Source organism: Chiroxiphia lanceolata, chromosome 4 (genome assembly GCF_009829145.1).
Source record: "Chiroxiphia lanceolata isolate bChiLan1 chromosome 4, bChiLan1.pri, whole genome shotgun sequence".
In the NCBI taxonomy this organism is placed as follows: domain Eukaryota; kingdom Metazoa; phylum Chordata; class Aves; order Passeriformes; family Pipridae; genus Chiroxiphia; species Chiroxiphia lanceolata.
The window spans coordinates 47445792-47465238 of NC_045640.1; the positions used below are offsets into that span (position 1 = coordinate 47445792).

Here is a 19447-nt window from a genome sequence, read left to right on the forward strand (position 1 = left end):
GCTAGGTCAGCAGAAGGATTCAGCAGCGGTATAAATACTACTGTTTGCTGAGCTATGCAAAGGATTTGGCTACTTCACCTGTAGGTTCATATTGGCAAGAAGTGCTTTGAAAAATCTGTCTCTACTTTTTAATTTCAACTATGATGAGCATCCAGTGTTTTCCTAGAAATTCATACAACCTTCAGAACTAGTTCATCATTTGAATCACTAATACATTCTAGATGGAAACTGTTAAGAAATCAACAAAAGTAATTCAAAATGAAAGAGGACCTTTTGCCAGTAAGTGCAATATTGATAACAATGTTTTTTTAGCTTTTCTCTGGGTGGAGAGACATTTACCTCATAATGCCTAATTATAAAGCCTTCAGTCAATTATTAACACATTATGTTGCAAAGCTCATCGAGAAGACAAAAGGAGCAACCAGCTTGTTCAAGTGCAGTGCCGGAAGCAATTCAATTGGCATGTTCTCACTGCATCGAGTTTTGCTGTGAGTCACACAGGTGTTCTGCAAGACACCTGCCTATATCTCTGTTTGCCTTTTTTATGAGGCACCTGGAAAAAAGTACAAACCACACATGGGCAAAATTTTACCCATTGCTTCCAGTTGAACTGAATTCTGTGTAATTGGAGAAACATGCCTTACACACATATGGAAGTCTGGAAGTCTGTTCACCTTTGAATTTCAGCATATTTTATAATAAATCCCTACTGTGCAGCTGATGTACTGCCCTATCCACCCACTGCCGAACAAAAAAGGCCAGTGACACCTATCAGAAAATTCAGTGCTGTATTCACTAGGGGAGGGGCATTGCATTGATTTAAAGATTTGCCGTATAAAGTGCCCTCACACTTTATCCCACACTGGGAGCTGAAACACAAGTACTGATGAAAACACCACAGCAATGGAAAAAGCCTCAAAATAAAGGGAGTTTTTAAGAGGTGAAAGCAAGTCTGTCCGGCAGCAGACCTGCAAACCTGTCATGCAGATCAGGACAGATGAAATTAAGGGTACAATACCCAGGATGGAAACACCAAGGTGCCAAACCCAGAGCACACACCTGTGTTTGGAAACCTGAATTAACTGACACTATTTTCATATAAGCCAAGCCCACAGTAGATCCCATCAAAAGCAGGAAGCACAATACAGCTGAAAATCAGGTTGCTTACTGGCTAACCTTGCTAGAGGCTTGCCTGCATTTGTTACTGGCTTCACATTTTGGCCTGGTCAAGAGCACAGCTGTTCGCACTGTGCCAGCCAGCATGTTGCAAGCTTTGCCTTGAAGCAATCCCTTGTAAGGCTCGAGAGACAATTTCATGGCCCTGCTCATTTACTAGTTGCCCTAGTTGTTTGCACTACCAAGAAAAAGCATCAATTAGTAACAATTAAAGTGTCATTTCTTATCCCAACCACATATGGCTGCAAAAGTAGTTGTTTATGCCACGTTTAGGAAAACAGCTTTCAGGCTTTTACTATAAACAAGAACAAGTTCCACTTGAACATGCATTGCCTACCAGTAAAATGGAACTTGCTATTGAATTCAAACTTGCTTAACATAAAAGAGAAAACTAATGTTTAAATTAAAATCACAGCAATCTACTGAAATACAATTTAGGGATTACATCTTTCAGAAGAGGGCTCTGTTCTCCAACTGGAGAAGCAATTTTGCTATTACAGTTATTTTGCAAATTTAGTAAACAGAATAAGTCTAAAACATGTTTCAACACATTTAAGTTTTTAAATTCTGACTAGTGAGAACAGTGACTTGCAGTTACTATTTAAGGTTAATAAATTATCAGTAAATAACTCTTTTACTCCTCAATATATGTGCTTGAGCAAATATGGAAGGAAAAGAGGAGTAAGCAAGAACAGGAAAGCATCTTTGTTTTGGTAACTGTTTGTATGCAATAATCAGTTAAGGCCCAAAGTCCGTGGATCTATTTGGCAGCCATCTAAATGTTTGCATGTTCATAACTACCTGCAGAGTGAATGTGACATTTTATCTCTGAAGGATTCAGAGATTCATATGGAAAAATGTGCTCACTTTTCCATGTCTCTAAATAATATCAGTGTCACTGATATCAAAGAATCAGTCTTTTGTCTACTGCCTCATTTCATTTTAGCCACAGAGTTCATTGTTTATATTAAAAAGAAAATAACAGGCAGAACCCTGTGACATAAGAGAATCAGACATTATGTTGCATAGTGCAAGCAAGGCAAGCATATATATTATAAGAGGATATTATGAATTTTCAGTGTAGAGAGGGCCAGAGATGGCTACAAAATTAAAGGTGATAAATTTGTTTTAAAAATCTGATAGTTTTACCCAATTACGTAATTTTTCACAGATATTGATTCCCAAAAGAAACTTGATTTTCTATAAGGGGTTCCACACATGATTTTCTGTATGTGAAAACATAACTTCTAGTCTCAAAGTCAAACTGCATGTTTCATTCTCTGTTACATCAAGTTCCCACAGCTTGCTTGTCTAAACTGTGTTTTCACTCAGAGAAGACAAGGTAGAGAGTATCTTAAAAGGAGAGGGAGGAGAGGGTTGTAAACATAAATAAGAAAAAGTATGTGCTTCAATAGTCATGACACATTCTTGGACATACATTTGAAGCACAGCTTTATGAAATGCACCAGGGAGCAGAGGAAGCATTTTTCCTGCTGTCCTTTGCCACATTTTAATAACGACTACCTTGAAAGGAATTACAAAATTCTCAGGTGCATCAGAAACAGGAGGCTCACCTCGTTCAGTGTTATGTAGGTTAACAACAGTACATACAGGCAAAAAGAGGATCCCTGGCAAGTTTCAGTAGGTCACCAACCTGGGCAGCTGAGAGGAATGTCACAGAGCACATCTGTCCTGCGTAGACAGAGGTGAGGACAATAGCTCTACTCTAATGCTCTTTAATTACATTAAAGACTACGAAGATCTGAAGTACTGGGGGGAAATGGGAGTGAGACCAGGGAAGAGCAAATTCAGTTGTGTTCCAGAAACTGTACCCAAAAGGAACTGCAGGAATTTCCTGAAAGATGGCAAAACACGAGCTTTGGGATCAGCAGGAAGGTCATGCTCTTGTGTGGTTATGTAGCACACACATCCTAAAATGTCTCCCCACTAACCTTCCAATACTCTCACTGCTCTCTCAAGAGAAATTACCTCCCCAGATTTAGGCACCCTGGTAGAAATAGCAAAACATTGCTTAGATACAGGTGATGCAATTCTCATTCCTTCAGCAAGGTAGAGTAACCTGGTAGAGACAAGACAAATGCTTTGTGCCTCTAATTGTCCCTGTCACCCAGCCGTTCCCTCCCTACTAATGTTCACTGGACCTGGGACCTGTCCTCACATATATGACTCCCCCACCATCTCCCATCAACCACATCTCAGTTCTGTCCATGTGGCAGACAGAGGTCCAACCTCACAGCATACTTACAACTCCATCCAGTTGTCCTGCAGCCCAAGAAGGGGTCTGCTATGTACCACTTGTGTGGCATGAATCCAAACTGATATGGTTTTTAGCATTTTTTTTCTTCCTGACCTACATTCATGTCCCAGATGCAGTCAAGGTCTCACTAAATTAAGGGCAGCCCAAATCACTTGCAACCTCTGCAGGCACAGCAAAGAAAGGGAAAACCAAGATTTGAGTGGGAAAATCAATTAAATTAAACTGTCTGGGTCATCTGAGAAGTCAGGCTTCTGCTTAATTCCTTTATCACAAGAATGTCCTTGCAAAATATTCATTTTAAAATACGTTTCAGTCCCTCCCATTTCAATCATCCTCTCTGGACTCTTACTGAAATGTACCACCTTGTGCCAAACTAAAGGCATCAAAGTGGAAGAATATCAGATCTCCACTGCTTCTCAACATACAGATGCATGTCCAGTTCCACTCCCCCAAGGTGTTGTTGTGGCTGGTAAAATGCAAAAATCTAGACTGCTATATACATTATTTGATGTGACACATTCCTCATCAACCCTGTCAGACACTCATCTGCATGTCTCCCACAGAAGACTCCATAAAGAAGTAAGAATCTGTCTGCCAGGTTCTGTACTTTGCAGTTGTTAGGAGCCTTAGCAAGCCCCAGATTCCAGATAAATAGAAACAATAACAGTTGACTTGTTGATCAAAACCAATTCATGACTCATTGTTCATGGTCAAAATCCTTGGCTGTGCAACAGGTGGGAATGCTTCCTACTCACTTTCGACAGTACCAGTGATCTTGCAACCAGCTGCTTTCTGACATCAGAAGTACGTTCCCAAAAATACATTTTGGGATACTTCCAACCTACTTGACAAAGGGAAATAGTCTGGCAAGCTGCTCTACACTATGTTTCCTAGGGATCCAGGCTGTCAGGTGACTCCACCTCCAACCAAGAAACCCTGGGGAAAATACATCAGCCTTGTAGGAGACCTCTTTGATGCCAGAACTATACAGAGCACAAACTGCAACACCTTGCAGTGCCAGTGGAAGAACAAGTCCTAACATGGGTGTTTCCAAGTCATCTGACACTTTGATATCTCACTTTGATGGCCCTTGTACTGCTGTTCAGAGAAGATAGGACTTAGTTTGATTGATTCTTCACTGAAAAATATTTGGGCTTCTATGGGGTTTGTACACAAGTGCAGAGAATTCTATCAGTTCCTATTTTCTATCAAAGCCAGAAGGAACGTCTGGACATACACTGTCCTTGACCAAGGGACTATGATGTCTAGCTAAATAAGAAAACAGGAGCTTCAGTAGGAATACATCTGAAGATACCCTGACAGAAACATATTTTTGCAGCCCTATGTAAAGAAAATCTACTGTTTAGTGAGAGACAAACCAGAGACAATATTACGTTGTTTTCCTTTAAGTTTTGCACATTTGCTATTTTTTCACATATGTATGATCGAGCTCTCTTTTTGAAGAAAAATTAACTCATAAAACATTGACAGTTTAGATTTTTTTCACCTCTTTATTCCCAATCCTCAGAAATGCAGAGGCAAAGCAAGTTGTGCCCCTGAGCTGACAGACTACTTAATGTTGTAGTGGTGCACTGAACTGCAGCTGAAGGTCCCAGGTGTTGCACCCAATTTGGAGGAATTTGTTGGAGCTGATTCTGAAGCAAATACTTTTGGCTGAAGCACAGGTTGAGACATGCTGTTGAACAAGGTGATTATTTTGGGGGAGGAAGACTTAAGGAGGTTCCCTTAATCAGACTCCCCCTAGCATGCAATATAAATAAGTGCCTGACCTGCATTTGTTTACCTACTTAGCCATGCTTAGTTAAACTGAGCTATATCATGGCCCCTAAATCAGAACCTTTTGATAAGGTGATTATTTAATGATTTTTTACAAGGTTAATGATTTTTTACAAGTCATTATGAAAATGTTCTGGGATTGCCTCAAGATAAACAAGGGCTACAGTTGGCAAAAAGGTGCAATGAAGCAAGACTTAGAAAGGTGCCTGCAGAGCATGGAAAAAATCTAGGGTTTCTTAGGTTTCCTTGGTTTAAATACTAATAGTGGACAGGATATTTCAGGAGGGAAGAAAAAGGTAGGAAGTGCAAAACCTGTTCTTCTCTGGACTTCTAGGACCTGTTTAAAATTGTCACTTCTCCCTGGTGTGAGGAATAAGACCAGTGTTATAAATTGAGACGTGCATGTTCTCTAAAACCACGGGAGTGCTCCATTCTATACTCTTCACTTGAGTCAACTTGATTTTCTGAAAAGGCAACACTAATAGTAGCTTGCCAAAGTCTCGTAGCACTGCTGAAATCATGTTAGCAAAGAAAGATCAAAAATATTTTTGGACAACCTTTTATTGTTGTCTCTTAGAAATGTCAAAGTATTGTTTATGTTCCTTTGTGTCACCCGTAACAGTTGCACAATGTGGTGAGTAGCTGACCTATGTAGTCAGTGCTTTATTGTTAGGCTGGGAAAGATAAGAAAAGCAACACAAAGTTTATCACACAGCTTTGATAAAGTAACACAGAGATACCATCTTTTACTGAGACTAAATATTTAATGAAAACTTTGTGATTCAATTATATCAGAAAATGTTTTCACTATCTACTAATTACTGTAACAGCCCTGGTGCAGTTTGAGGTCAACTAAAACAGTTTTGAGTCACTTCCCACATTTACCAGACTGAATAAAAGCAGCTAATCAGATAGCTCAATAAGATCACAGTCTTTTTTTAACAAGCGTTTTTGTACTCCTTACAATTTTATCCTTTATGTTAGGCACCAAATTAAACTGAAGATTCAAAATTCAATAACCCATGACCTGGCTGTCTAAAAACCCCCAAAACTCTTTGAATCTTTCTGATGCCCATGCAGTATTTCTACCTGGGAGAAATTACCTGTGCACTTTCTTGAACAGGAACTACTGGCATTTAAAAAACACTGCAGGGAAATGGTGATTCTTTGCCCGGAGGGATGTCACCTATTATCCTAAGCCATTCCAATGAGGAAGACTGGTTGGCCATCAAGAAACGACAGGTGTGTAACAACTCATATTTGAGTTTCGTTGCATTACCCCATTGCAATGTGCCCAGTTCAAGCACCGAGAGGCAGAACAAGAAGTTGCTCCTGCTTATTTCTGAGTGGGAGGAAGTCTGGATCCATCCAGCATGGAATCTGGCCCAGGTTGTTCTCTAAATACAGCTGTCTAGCCTCTGCATATCTGTGCTGAGTTAAGTAGTCTGGTGTGGAAAAGCAAGCAGCAAGTACCAACCTACATACTATACTGTCACCCTTGTGCTTTGGAGTAAGCAGGTCTGCAAAAAAAAATGGAACAAGTATCTGACTCTTTCTGTCAACCAGCAACTCATTCTTGAAAAGTCTGACACCCAGAAAAATTGCTGACTACATATAACTGAAACCAAGACAGAAACAAGAGTCTACACCTGCACAAAAATTCTGTAGCAGAACTGAAGTGGAGAAGATAGTGCAGTTAATTTTCGTATCCTGCAGATGCAGGTCTGCTTTGCAAAGAAGGGGATAGAATCCTCAACCGAGAAGTCACGTAGATGAGAATGTTTTCCCTTTCTTTCCCTTTACCCTGGGGAACTTGCAAGGATTTTGATCATCCCACCAAATATTATATTTTCATTGCATTGGCTGTTTCTCCACTATACTTCCTGCATTTTCAGGCTCCTCAGAGAAGCAAAGACATAGAGAGCGTGGCTATGTTGCTGTGTGCTGAAGCACTGTGGTAAGGCTCCTACTCACTACCATGATAGTAGCATAAAGTTGGTACTGCAGTTTGGAGGAGAGCTGAGGTTGTACTGCAAAGTCACAAAACTGCTCCCATTTATCCATATTTAAGACATTTTTGAAAGACTTGGAGACAGGGGTTATAGATTGCTGCTGATTTTATTCTAACTTAATTAGCAGGAAAGACTGTTATTCAGACTCAGTAACAGCTATCATCAAAAGGAGAAAAATCAAGTCCTACCGATTAGAAAATGACAAGAACTACCTTTAAGAGAGATGTAATATACTTACTTGAGATGGTAGAAGATCTGACATTTATTCTCAGAGGCCCTGTGTATTTTTTCAGTCCCCTCCGTAAGATCCTTTGAACTCTTTGTCTCAAGACTTCTCTAGAATCCGTGGCGGAGAACCAGAATGTGAGCAAAGCCTCTGCCATCACACCGTCAGCATCTGGGCTACAAACCAATGAAAGAGTCTGGTTACCTTCAGCCCATTTCTGCATTTCTTAGCTTTTGTCTTAGCTCCTGTAGCAATGGCAATGTAACATAAAGGATTAGATAAGTTTTCAAATGTTTGTACATTTTTGAGAGAAGGAATTTCCAAAAGAAATCCAAGCAAATGCTGAACAGTCAAACATATCATAGGCTAGAAGGCGGCATGATACTTTCTGTGAACAAATGGCCAGACCCATTTTATAATGGAGTCTAAAAAGCAGTCGCTGACTACATGCTTGGGACATGAGCAGGAAGGAATGAACCAATTTGATTGCAATGAACAGCTGGATACACAGCACTTCAGAAACATCAGATTAATGGTATCTAAACCGACTTTTCCAATGTCCTGTATATACACAGAATAAAAATTTCCAGTCATCATCAAAAAGGTACTTGAGCAAAGGGGAAAGACCACACAACCTACTTCCACTACTGCAACCTCTATGTTCCTAACAATCTCGTGTTGTGCAACAATAAATGAAACTCGGCAGCATACCCACAATTTACTTATTACACTCAAAGAAATGGATCACAGAAGGGGCCTTTAACACCTCACTGAAAAGTACAAATGGCACCCACACTGAGACACACAATTTCACAGTTTCCATGTAAGATAACAGGAAAGAAAAGGGAGGAAAATCTTTACCAGGTTGAATTAACCTGGTAGTAGTATTTCTTTTTCCTTAGAGCATCAGATACTGCAAGAGACGGAGTGCTAGACTACAAACACCAAAGTGTCTAATCTGGCATAGTAAATCTTGCTCTGTGGTTGCAGATGGCTTATCCCTGGTCATTACACAGAGAAGATAAGAGCTTGCACTGAGAAACTTCTCTTCTGTGCCTCCTCCCACCTGAGCCAAGAAGCAATAACACAAGCCACAGCAGGTGAAATCACAGTTACTTCATACAGGAGGAAAGCTACAAGCAGGTTGCTCTGTCATTAGACAGGAAAGCAAAAGAGAAGATGTCCCACTTATATCTCACTGTCTTGGAAATTCATAATTATATAAAGAAAAAAAAGTAGAAGACAGGTAGCTTATATACAAGTCATATGATCAGGCTATGATCTTTGAAACGAACTCGTACCAATATGAAACAGACATTCTCAATATTGCCAGTGAAGGGAAGTAAAAGGCCATGTGTTAATGAGCACACCAAAGCATGCCAAGTGTTTTGTAGCTGACCAGAAAGACACACTCCTTGCCTCAAGGATCTCATAATTGAGACTGAGTAGTCACACGAACTTTCCAACAGACTGTTTTTTCCATTTGTGCCAACTTCAGCATGATTACCACTCCATTTATTTTCCTGATATTATCTGATCCAACTGTGGGTGTTGCTCTGCATTTCTGAGGTGTTCCCTCACCTCTCCCCCCACTCCTCTTCCTGTGCTATGCCACACTGGAATTACCGTATCAACTCTTGCAAGCACACCACGCCTCTCGAAACCCTCAGGTAAGTACAGCCCACCTTGAATCACTTGTTATATAGCAAAGATCCAGAGCCAAAGACACCTAGTCAAATTAGTATTGTCTTTCTCAGTGAGCAGTAGTCATTATTACTAATGCATTATTTATACAGAGACAAAAAATATGCACAGTACTTTCCAAGTAAACTCACACCAATGACCCTGTTCAAAACACCTTGCAGTCTGAGCCCTAGAAGAGGCATAAAGCTTGTATATGTGAAAAAGCAAACAAGCTTTGGCACATTCAAGTCTTGCATCCAACCCAGGAAACATCACAGCAAGTACCTCAGTCTGTCCTTGGGAACAAGAAGTAATGAAAAATATTACTTGTCCCTACAAATTGGCCTCTCAGATCCTTAAATCACCCTGTCTACACTTGCAACACTCTAGTATCAAAAAATACCCCTAAAGCTACATTCAAATAATGACTTACGTGTAACTGGGGATTAAACTAAGGTAGAGGAAGAGGCAGGATGTCACAAACCGTGTAAGAGCAAGGAGATATACTTTTCCACAAACCATGTAAGAGCAAGGAGATATACTTTCACAAGAATTAGATCTTTAGATCTTATTAGATTTTAGTCTTGCAGCTTTAGCATGCGATAGTGAAGACATTCAAGTTTTACATACAATGCGATGGGCACTGTCACTCTCCCGAGTATTGCACTAGACAGTTATATAATACCTTAGTATTGCAATAGACAGTTATATAAAAAGGTCATTTTCAGCATTCAACAGTGGTAAAAAAATCAAATTAAACATTAGGCTTTTGGCAGTTAAACAGAGAATAAAAGAGGGAAAAAAGCGCCACATTGCTCAGTGATAATCCCAACCACGGGTCTGACCCCTTCATCTCAAAAAGCAGGAACAGGAGAACCGAAAGAGATACAGAGCAGGCAGTTCCTGCAAAGAATGGCAAAATAGGATCGGACTTCCAACTGAAAAAAAGAGTGGATCTTATGGGATACAAGAGAGAGAAGGGATATGATGGGAGTGTCCAGTATCACTGACTGCATGGAGAGGAGGGGTAGTGATCAACTTTTCATCACCTCTTCCAGTACAAGAACTAAGGACCACTGAATGATCTAAAGAATCATTGAATGATTCACAAGTCCTTACTAAAGGACTGAGGTGCATGGATTTAAAGAGTCCAGGAGACAGTGGACAAGTCCTTGGAAAATAACTACACCAAGGGCTGCTAAACAAACCACAACCACTTCAAGAAATCCAAAGTGGTAAATATGTGAAAGCAGGCAGCATACCAAGGAGCAGTTGTTGCAATCAACACGTCTGTTGTGCTGCTGCTATTCCCCAGGCACCTACTTATGCCCATTCTTAAAGCCACAATAATAAGTAGGACCTTCTGAATCAGCACAGCCCAATTTTACTTGGCATGCCCAGGAAAACAGCAATACAAGAAGTGGCATCTGCATTACAGTGAAGGAAATAGTTTTGTAAACGCTTTTTATTTTTAGATAACTTTAGTTATGTTTGCTTTATTAGCTAAAGCTTGCTCAAGGTCTGAATACAAACTTGTATAGAATTTGGATTGACTGAAGTTTTTCTTCTGCATCAAGATCCAAAAGGACGGCATGGTTCAAAACAAGATTATAGTCAATTAGGAATTATGCTCTGGTGTTACATACAATACACTTTACTGAATCAGGTCTAGCTGGGCTTGTTGTAAATTTCATTTTATCTCAGCTGCTTGCATTTATTATTATCTCACATACCTCACTCTGATTAAGCGTGAACGGATGTATTTTTTCCTTAAAATGGAATTGTAAAATGTCTTGTCGATCTGTTGAAAAAAGAAAAATATAAGATAACAAAAAAAGGAGGGAAACAGACATATTACTGGAAGGAGCATTCAGAAAACAGTATTCAGTTACAAACTCACAGTAATCCAGCCCAGCCTCTAGATAACATTTGTTACAGACCTTTCCTAACCATCTCCCATTTGACCTAAGGCACATTATAAAAAGCAAGCTGATTTTTCTAAATGTCCTATGACTACATCAGTGTGCCACTACAGTGCTGCCTCATCCAATCCCAGGCATAATGAGAAATATATAAATATCCTTGGGACGCACTGCTGCAGTCTCCCAAAGCACAGCCTCCAAAGATGTCCCACAGAAAGGATAGAGTATGCTGTGCTCTGCAGAGCCTCTCTTGTAGGGGTCCTTTCTGATACAACATTTATCCTTGGTTCTATAGAAATCTATAGCAAAGCTGCCAGTGATCTCGAATTATGTCCCCCTATCACCCTTGTGATTTTCCACATGCTAGAGGAATTGTCAAGCAACTCTCATCAGAAACTGGAAATCTAGGACTTGTAAGGAATCAATCTCCAAATGACATCTCTATTGGTGCCTGCTTAACCACATCCTGCTTTAGGCTGAATGTCATCTCGAGATTGCGTGATCAGACTGAGACAGCACAGTGTGATATCACATGGCATGTAATTCTGCCAGGAATGGCTCAGAATCACTGAAGGATTGAGAAATAGCAAAGTCACTATTGAGTTTTGCAGCAACTCCTATCATCAAGACACAGTAAATTGAACATATCCTGTAAACATCAAATGCATTACAGGAAAAACTACATAGAAATGCTTTACAACGTCATGCAAGTAGTCTTTTTTGTAGTTTTTAGTCCATAAAGGCAGTCTGATTTAGCCAAGTCTCAAGATGTTCTGTCTTCCAAAGGAAATTGAAAAATAATGGTTCTCAAACTTCTAGTACGTTGAAATCTTTCAGATATGGAAACAAGCATGTAAGCACGAAATCTGGGGTTGATTCATCCCAAGGAACACAAAACACCTCTTTTCCAGCCTTGGTTGTCGTAAGATGAAGCCTCATGTCATTACACAGTGATATATCAAAGCAGAATAATTTCAAATTGAAAATTGCACGTTTTATTTTTTAATGTTATTTTAAGTATACATTAATAAGGAAAAAAAAAACTTTCTTAATTGTCATACACTGAGCTGATGTTTTATCTTGCTGTTACTGGCAATTATCTGCAATTACTTTGGCATTTGGAACAGACAAAATTCTATGGAAAAATACATCACCTACAACAAACTACTGTATATATGCAAAATGCTTTCTCCTGTTGCTTTGCAGATTGCCAGCTGCTACCACTGCACTTTAAGAGGCATACAGTTAGAAATAAAGTGTTTTATTTCCTGTAACTCTGCAGCCTGTTCCACCACTATCCCCCTTGGTTATTGGAAGTATTTGCCATTAGGCAAAAGGGGGTTTGTTTTGCTTTGGTGTTTTTAATTATAATATTTGCTTATCGTTTCTGTCAGTGTTAACTGCTTCACTGATGATTGTGTAAGTAGAAGCATGTAGCTAAGCAGCACTGCCAGCTTCGCGGCACGCAGTGGCATGTGCTATCTTTGACTGCACTGCCTCCGAGAACTTTTGAGATCTCTGGGACAGCGACTTCTTTGCAGAGTGCTTTGCAATCAAAGAGAGCCCTGAGCTGGGCTGAGGTACACCTCAGGCTTCTACATTGCTAACAAGTAAAGCAAAAGCAGAGTGACTTTCAGCTTGGGACTGAAGAGGGCAAGAATTCACAATCTCTTGCAAGGGAGGGTTAAGTCAGTATGACATTCCCAAATCCTTTATCTCCTCTCGACAGCTGTGTTTTCAAGGTACCTGTACTGTCTCAGATGGCAAGTGTTTTTCCTAAACTTTCCATCTGCATTTCTACAGCAGGTACAGGGATCCTTATTTCTGTCACCCATTCTCTTATGTATCTTTGTTTCAGCCTAAGCAGCTCACGTGACTGTGTTTTTTGTACTCCCAGCATGTCCAGCTTTCTCCTTTTCTCCTCAGCCTGGACCACTTCCAAGATGTTCCAGACAGTCTGATCAGGAACACCTCATGTTGCAGGAGACAAAGACTTCCAGTGACATCTGACAAAACACAACTCCACACAGTGCTTTTTTACAAAAAGAATCTAGGAAGTCCAAATGCAACTGAACTATCTGCAACAGACACTGTTTTCAGAAAATTGAATCCAAAATGGATGGTAGTTAGTTCTTTGGAGTATGGTAGTTAGTTCTATGGAGTGAACAGGAAGCAAACAATTTAAAATGATACCAAAATTACTAGATTTGTATTACTTCCATTTCTGTTTCATATCTGATTGAGAAAGTAGACACACTTCCCACTTGTCACTAGCTTTCCCATCCTTAAGAGTTACCCTAGTATTACATCACCAACAGATAAAGAAGTCACTGGACAGTGGTTTTGTTTTCAGTGAGCCTTTCAGAGCCTTTACCACCTTCAAACGTGACCTAGTGTTTTTCACTTTTGTGATCTGCTGTATCTTATCAGGAAAGAAAGTCTACCCAAACTTCTGCACTGTGGCCCCTGTCTCTCATCTGCTGATGAATTTTTTGACAAAAATGACCCAAATTTCTTCTTTCCTTCAACAATGATTTTGGTAACTGAATTATTAACAGTAATCTTTATATTCATACAGAGTTTATACAAGAGGAAAAGATGTAGGAGTGTGACTTCAGATAGCAACTTTCAAAGATTAATGTTCTGTATCAGGTTTTACTGTTCATCTTCTGATAAACATTTCTCTCCAGCCTGCTTATAGCTTTCTTTTCAGCTTGAGTCACAATCCTGGAAGCAAAAGCAACTAGAACTTTGTCCAGTAACTAGGTGGGACCTGACCCTGCTTGAGAGAAGCATGTACACTCATTTTAAAGATTTTGATTTGATTACAACACTCAAAAGTGACACTATCGTGACCAGATCCCTTAAATTCACCACTGATTAAGTGCATCTCATTTGTTTTCCTGGTCCTTGTCTAGCAGCAGCTCAATGGTGACAGCTTCTGCTGCTGCTGCAGGCAAGGTCTATGAGCATTCTTAACCAAGTGCCAAGTCCTGTTCCTTTCAAGTGAGCAGTATTTTCCTGACAGCTTTTATTTTAGCATTTGCCCAAACAAGATTTTCCTTAAGCTAATGTTTGCTGGCTAGTTTAGCTTAATGATGTCTGGTATTTCCTCAGTTTAATTTCCTGTCCTTTATCCTTTTTACTAAACTTCTCTCTGTGCACTATGATTTTCTAAGACAAACTATACTTCATTCCTGAATGCTGGACCATCCAATACAGTAACTAATAGTGGCTAGTACCAAAGATGCAGTAAGGGCAAAAATATCCCACGTGTACAAACCTAGCCACAGAAATTCTTCCTTTTTCCTTGCAGCCAGAAGTTGCTTTATACGTTGATGAACAAGCCTTCTTTTCCTCTCCTATTTTGGATAACTCCAGATCTCATCATTATGCACTTTTTCTTGTGTTGCACCAAGCCTAACCCTCTGAGACTTGCCCAGATGTGTAGCTGGGTCTGGAAGGGACCCAGGAAGGTGAGCAGTGTCAGGCCCTTGCATTCTCCCACCACACACTGTTCTGTCACTGCACTCAGGGTAATAGGATTTATCAAAACGTTTTCTTAAATCTAGTTTGATAGAACTTTCCTCTTAAGTATTTGCTGAACCCACTGAATTACTTGCATGGGATGTTCAAAAGCATTCAGTAGGTTTGGGAGCACAAATCATCTTGTTGCTCAACAGTATTGCATTTTTGCCTGCTGCCAGTTCAGTCCTTCAACAGCTATCCTCATACTACATTCTTCCTCTTACTTCACTAGCTACTTAGGATGTAAAGCCTATTATTAGTGATTTTTAAAGCTCTTTGACTGTAAATATTAATTGGAACATGCCACTTGCTTCAGTGACTTTCCCCAGATTACAGTGCAACCTGTTGAGACCCCCCAGAGCTGCTCATAATGTAAATCCAGATAGGAGCTCCCTTGAGAACCTGACATTTTTCCTGCCCTGATTTCAACTAAGGGGTTGAGGGAGGACATGAGAAGAAATAATGACAGGGAGAGCAAAAAAAAAAAAAAAGACCCTGGCAGTGTCCCAAACCAGGATATGGACATCACACTCTCCTTGGAAGCAGACATATCAATTACTACACAACAGCCCTACAGCCACAGTCCTCGCCCAAGGTGAAGAAAATGGACCTGAAGGAGAGTGAGTGTAATAGTCCATGTGCCTCCATCAAACCAGAAGATCAGAAACTTTCCTATCAGAAACCACACATTCACAAAGACAGCATGTGTCACAGCAGGCAAGAGCTGTGTGACCCCAAATATCTGCAAATGGTATCACAAACTCTTCACGGGGTTTAAGCTGACCAGGCTCCTGAAGCTGAGGATTGAGCTCCTGAGCTGAGGATGCACTGCCTGAATGCACTAAAATAAGGTATTCAGCTGGATGGTTCCTGGAGGTGTCAGCTGCAAAAGAGGAATAATTGTCCTTGTACACTAGTGCCTAAAAAGATTGGTCTTTCAGATAAAAGAAATTAAGAGGACTAATACATGGCATTAATGTCAGGATTTAAAGTACCATGCTCATGCCTAGTGCAACCAATTTCAAAGGCATGTAATGACATGACTGTTTCATTATAGCCATGTGTATTAGTGACAGCTGGAATTATGGTCACCTAAGTATTCCCAATCCTACTCCCTGCTTTCAATTATCCATAATTAGCTTCCTAAAACTTTCACACTGCTATTGAAATTTTCTCCACTTAGAGAGGAGATTTTTTCCAACTTTTGGAGAGAAAATCGAATTTGGAGAGAAAACCACCTGTGCCGATATCCAGAGAAGGGCTTTGCGTTTAGTTCCCCCCTACACCCTCCAAAGAGTACACTTTTCCCAGGAAAATGACTTTGTGCCCATTGGGTTTTTTAAGCAATACTTAGAGGTAAGGAGCTGAAATACAAGAGCGAATGCCTCTTAGGAAAAGAATAGTTTCATGAAATCTAAGGAAGATCATGGTGGTATATTCAGCTTGCAAGTGCCCAGATACCATCAACCACACAACTTCAGTATTGAATTTGGATTCTCACTTTTGAAAACATCAGGTTCTAAGCAGCCATTCTCTTGACCAGCCAGATTTTGATCAGCAGTTCACATCTTCAATCACTTCATTGGTATAATTACCTGCAAACAATGCAGTAATTCTGGATTGTGGATATATAATTAAGATAAGGTTCTACCCTTAATCATACACACTACTGATAGCTGCCCTTTACATAATTTTGAATTCCTTTTCCAGCTCAGGTTCACATCCATTTTCCTTGTGCACATTTTTTAGATTTTTACAACACACACTGGAACTGAATTAGAATTACTTATTTATTGGCAGTGGGTTGTTTTATGATTTTCCTGGATTTGTGTGTGCTTATTAGAACTTCTGCTTTGATGGACCAAGAAAAAAATATGAAAAAAAGAAAAATCAGTTAGCATGCCTATTATTTGAGAAAATTATATTTCATTAATAAGTCAAAGAATCAAATAAGTTAAAGGATTGCTGAATTTAAGTGGGAGAAAAAGTTGGATATTAGTAACATTTTTGATAATTAACCATTCATCCTGTAAATTCATGCAATTTAGGTGGAGCACACCAACATTTTGAGATATTACAAGTGATGAAAAACACTAAGCCACAGCTTCATGCACTACGCTGCATCAACTCACACCAGCATTTGAAAACGCTTCATATTTTCCTCAATATTTTTTTTTTCCTTCCTGTGCTACTGTGACCCATGGATACAGGAAAAACTGGAAATTAAATTTAAAGCAAGAAAACATCTCTGTTATTAAATCAATACCTGTGCCAGAGGTCTTTTTCTTCTTTTAATTTCAATAGGAATTTCTGAAAAAAGCATCACAAGTGAGTTTCTGTGAGTTATTTCCTCTCTCAGTGTGCAGCACTTCACCTATCTCTTTAAGGCCACACCTGTATATATGCACACTGACAGTCAAGTGTGCCGTCAACCTCTAATTCCAGACCTAAATAAACAAGTCATCAGTTTGTCATCTTGGCCACTGATCCATTGCCATTTTTTCCCAGTTGGCTGAATTACCATGTCCTTTCTGTATTGTTTCTAGCTCCAGTCACCCATAGAGGGCACCCTGATTGTGCCATGCTAGTCCAAGGACGAGGCTTCCTATTTATAAGAACCATTGCCTTAAAATTAAGTTTATAAAGCAGAAGTTGTCAAATGCCTTACATTTATTTTGGTATATTTTCTCTCAAAATGTTCCTTAAATATATTTTTTTTTTACACAGATAAAAGATTTTTTTCCCATTTTACAATATTGTTTGTCAGAATAAGAAAAAAGGGAGACTATTATAAAAAAGTCTCTAAAAAACTTCATTTAAAAAGCTTCATTATTCTGGCTTTTGTATTATAGATGCACTTGTAAATAAAATTGCCTTTAGTGATGTACAAGAAAACCTTTCAATAAAAGTGCAGTTCTTTACACCTCATATCAATACTAAGTAAGCACTTGAGGGAGCACATACAGAGCCTAAGAATGCTTGGGTTTAAATAAGGGCTTAGGTTTTAGATTTTGGGATCCTTATCTGAAAACACTGCCAAATTTCTTTTGAAATTTATTACAACCAGGAACATTCTTACTCAGCTTGGTCTGAGTGCCGCAAGACAGAAAAGTCCTTGGAAAGACCTGGCTGCTGCAGATACCATAATTTCTGTGATCTGGCCAATTTATATTAAATTTTCTTTTGTTTCAGGGGCTGAGAGGGGAAAATAAGTGGTTTTGGGGGGAATAGCACACACAGCAGATGAAGTTACATGATACTTGTAGATACTTGCACTTTTCCATTTACTGTGAAAATGAGAGTCATGTTAGACTCCCTTGAGTCTTGAACTCCTAAGTTCAGCTGTGATGGAAACCCTAGTCAGGACTTTGACTGACCCTCTAGCCCTGCAGATGTAAGTTGTTCACAACTCACATGATACAAGATATTTCCCGATATTGGGATGACTGCAAGCTTATCCCTGGTTATAAAGCAGAGTCTTTCTTTTACATGCATCCGGTTGAAGGCTAACTCTTCCACCACACAAGATTATCAGGTGTTAAAGCTATACTTTCCATGGAAGCATAGATGTCTATATGGGGGTTCAGAGAGAACAAACACAAAGCAACTTAAGTACTGTGATGAGAGTAAATAAAATCCAAGTGTGCCAAAGAAACTAAGCAGGTCCTTTCCTGATTACCCATAGGCACTTGAAAAATTCTTTTTTACCTCTGAGGATCTCTTCCCAGATGTTGAAGTGGCTTTATGGATTTGGCCTTTCAATTGTCTCTCCAACTCAGTTCCCTGTCTACACAGAGGAGATATCAGTGCCCAGGGCCTAGCAAACTGTTTCTTGGTCATAATTGAATTGTGCTGAATCAGATGAGAATCTGCGCTACTGAAGATGCAGAAGGCAAAGTGAGCTCCCATTGCTCCCCACTGGTGTCTTTTGAGATGGTAGCCAGAGGGCAGCTAAACAGAGGCATTGGATTCAGCTGACAACCCCTCTTTGTGAACCACAAAGCAGCAGGGACAGTGCAGAGCTGCAGAGAACTGAGTACCAAATGCTGCATCTGGCAGTTCTTGGGATCCTCATCCACATTGCAGCACAAAGAACTGGAGAGGAGTGTGGGGAGGGAGGTGCATGGCACCTGCCTGCTCCTCTGTTTCTTCTCCAACCCATCTATAGTGAGAGAAGTGTTAGTAACCTCTAAAATCATCATCTGCCAAGGGAGAAAACTGCCTTCCTCCTCCCCAGTACAGGGACTTGGCAGTGAGCCATTCAACTGACCGAGAACAGGCAGAGTCATCAGGACTGTTCTGCAGCATTTTCCTGTGGTATCACACGTGTCTCTGCAATACTCAGTAGAGACATTATTTCTGAATTAAACCCACACTAATTCAGCTCTATCAGACAGGAGAAACTTCAAGAGCTGTATTCATTAAAAACTTTCCCCAAACATCTGTACTTAAAGACGCAGAAGATTCTCTTGTCAGTTGATGTCAGCGAAGCAAGATGTCTGTTTCTAGAAGAAGTGTCCTGACACGCAATACTGAGTCCTGAGGTGAGAATTACTTGATGAATTTCTATTAATTCAATAGAAATATTTGGATAGGCAGTATTTTCCCAGGGGAAATATCCAGGTATCATTTTAATATAATCTTCAAACACTCTACCCAGATCCAGCCAGTTAGTTCTGTGTTGTTTTCAGATGGCTGAAGGGAAGGATAGCCCAGGTGCCTTGTGGATTATGAGACAACAGGGGAAATCCATGCCCGTCCATTTAATGGCTCAAGGCACTCAAGGAGGGAAAACAAACACCTCACCTCTCCCCCAACCACCCAA

General features: G+C 39.9%; 1 protein-coding gene across 1 annotated transcript in view; it reads right to left on the reverse strand.

The window, feature by feature from the left end:
- The window catches only part of LOC116785985 (transmembrane protease serine 11E-like), a 39373-nt gene that overhangs the window by 6788 nt on the left and 13138 nt on the right, over nucleotides 1–19447 (reverse strand). Inside the window, exons 4-5 of the mRNA XM_032686232.1 lie at nucleotides 10906–10973; nucleotides 7502–7665 (exon numbers count right to left, since the gene is read on the reverse strand). Coding sequence (XP_032542123.1) covers nucleotides 7502–7665; nucleotides 10906–10973 — 232 coding nt within the window. The remainder of the gene's footprint in view (nucleotides 1–7501; nucleotides 7666–10905; nucleotides 10974–19447) is intronic.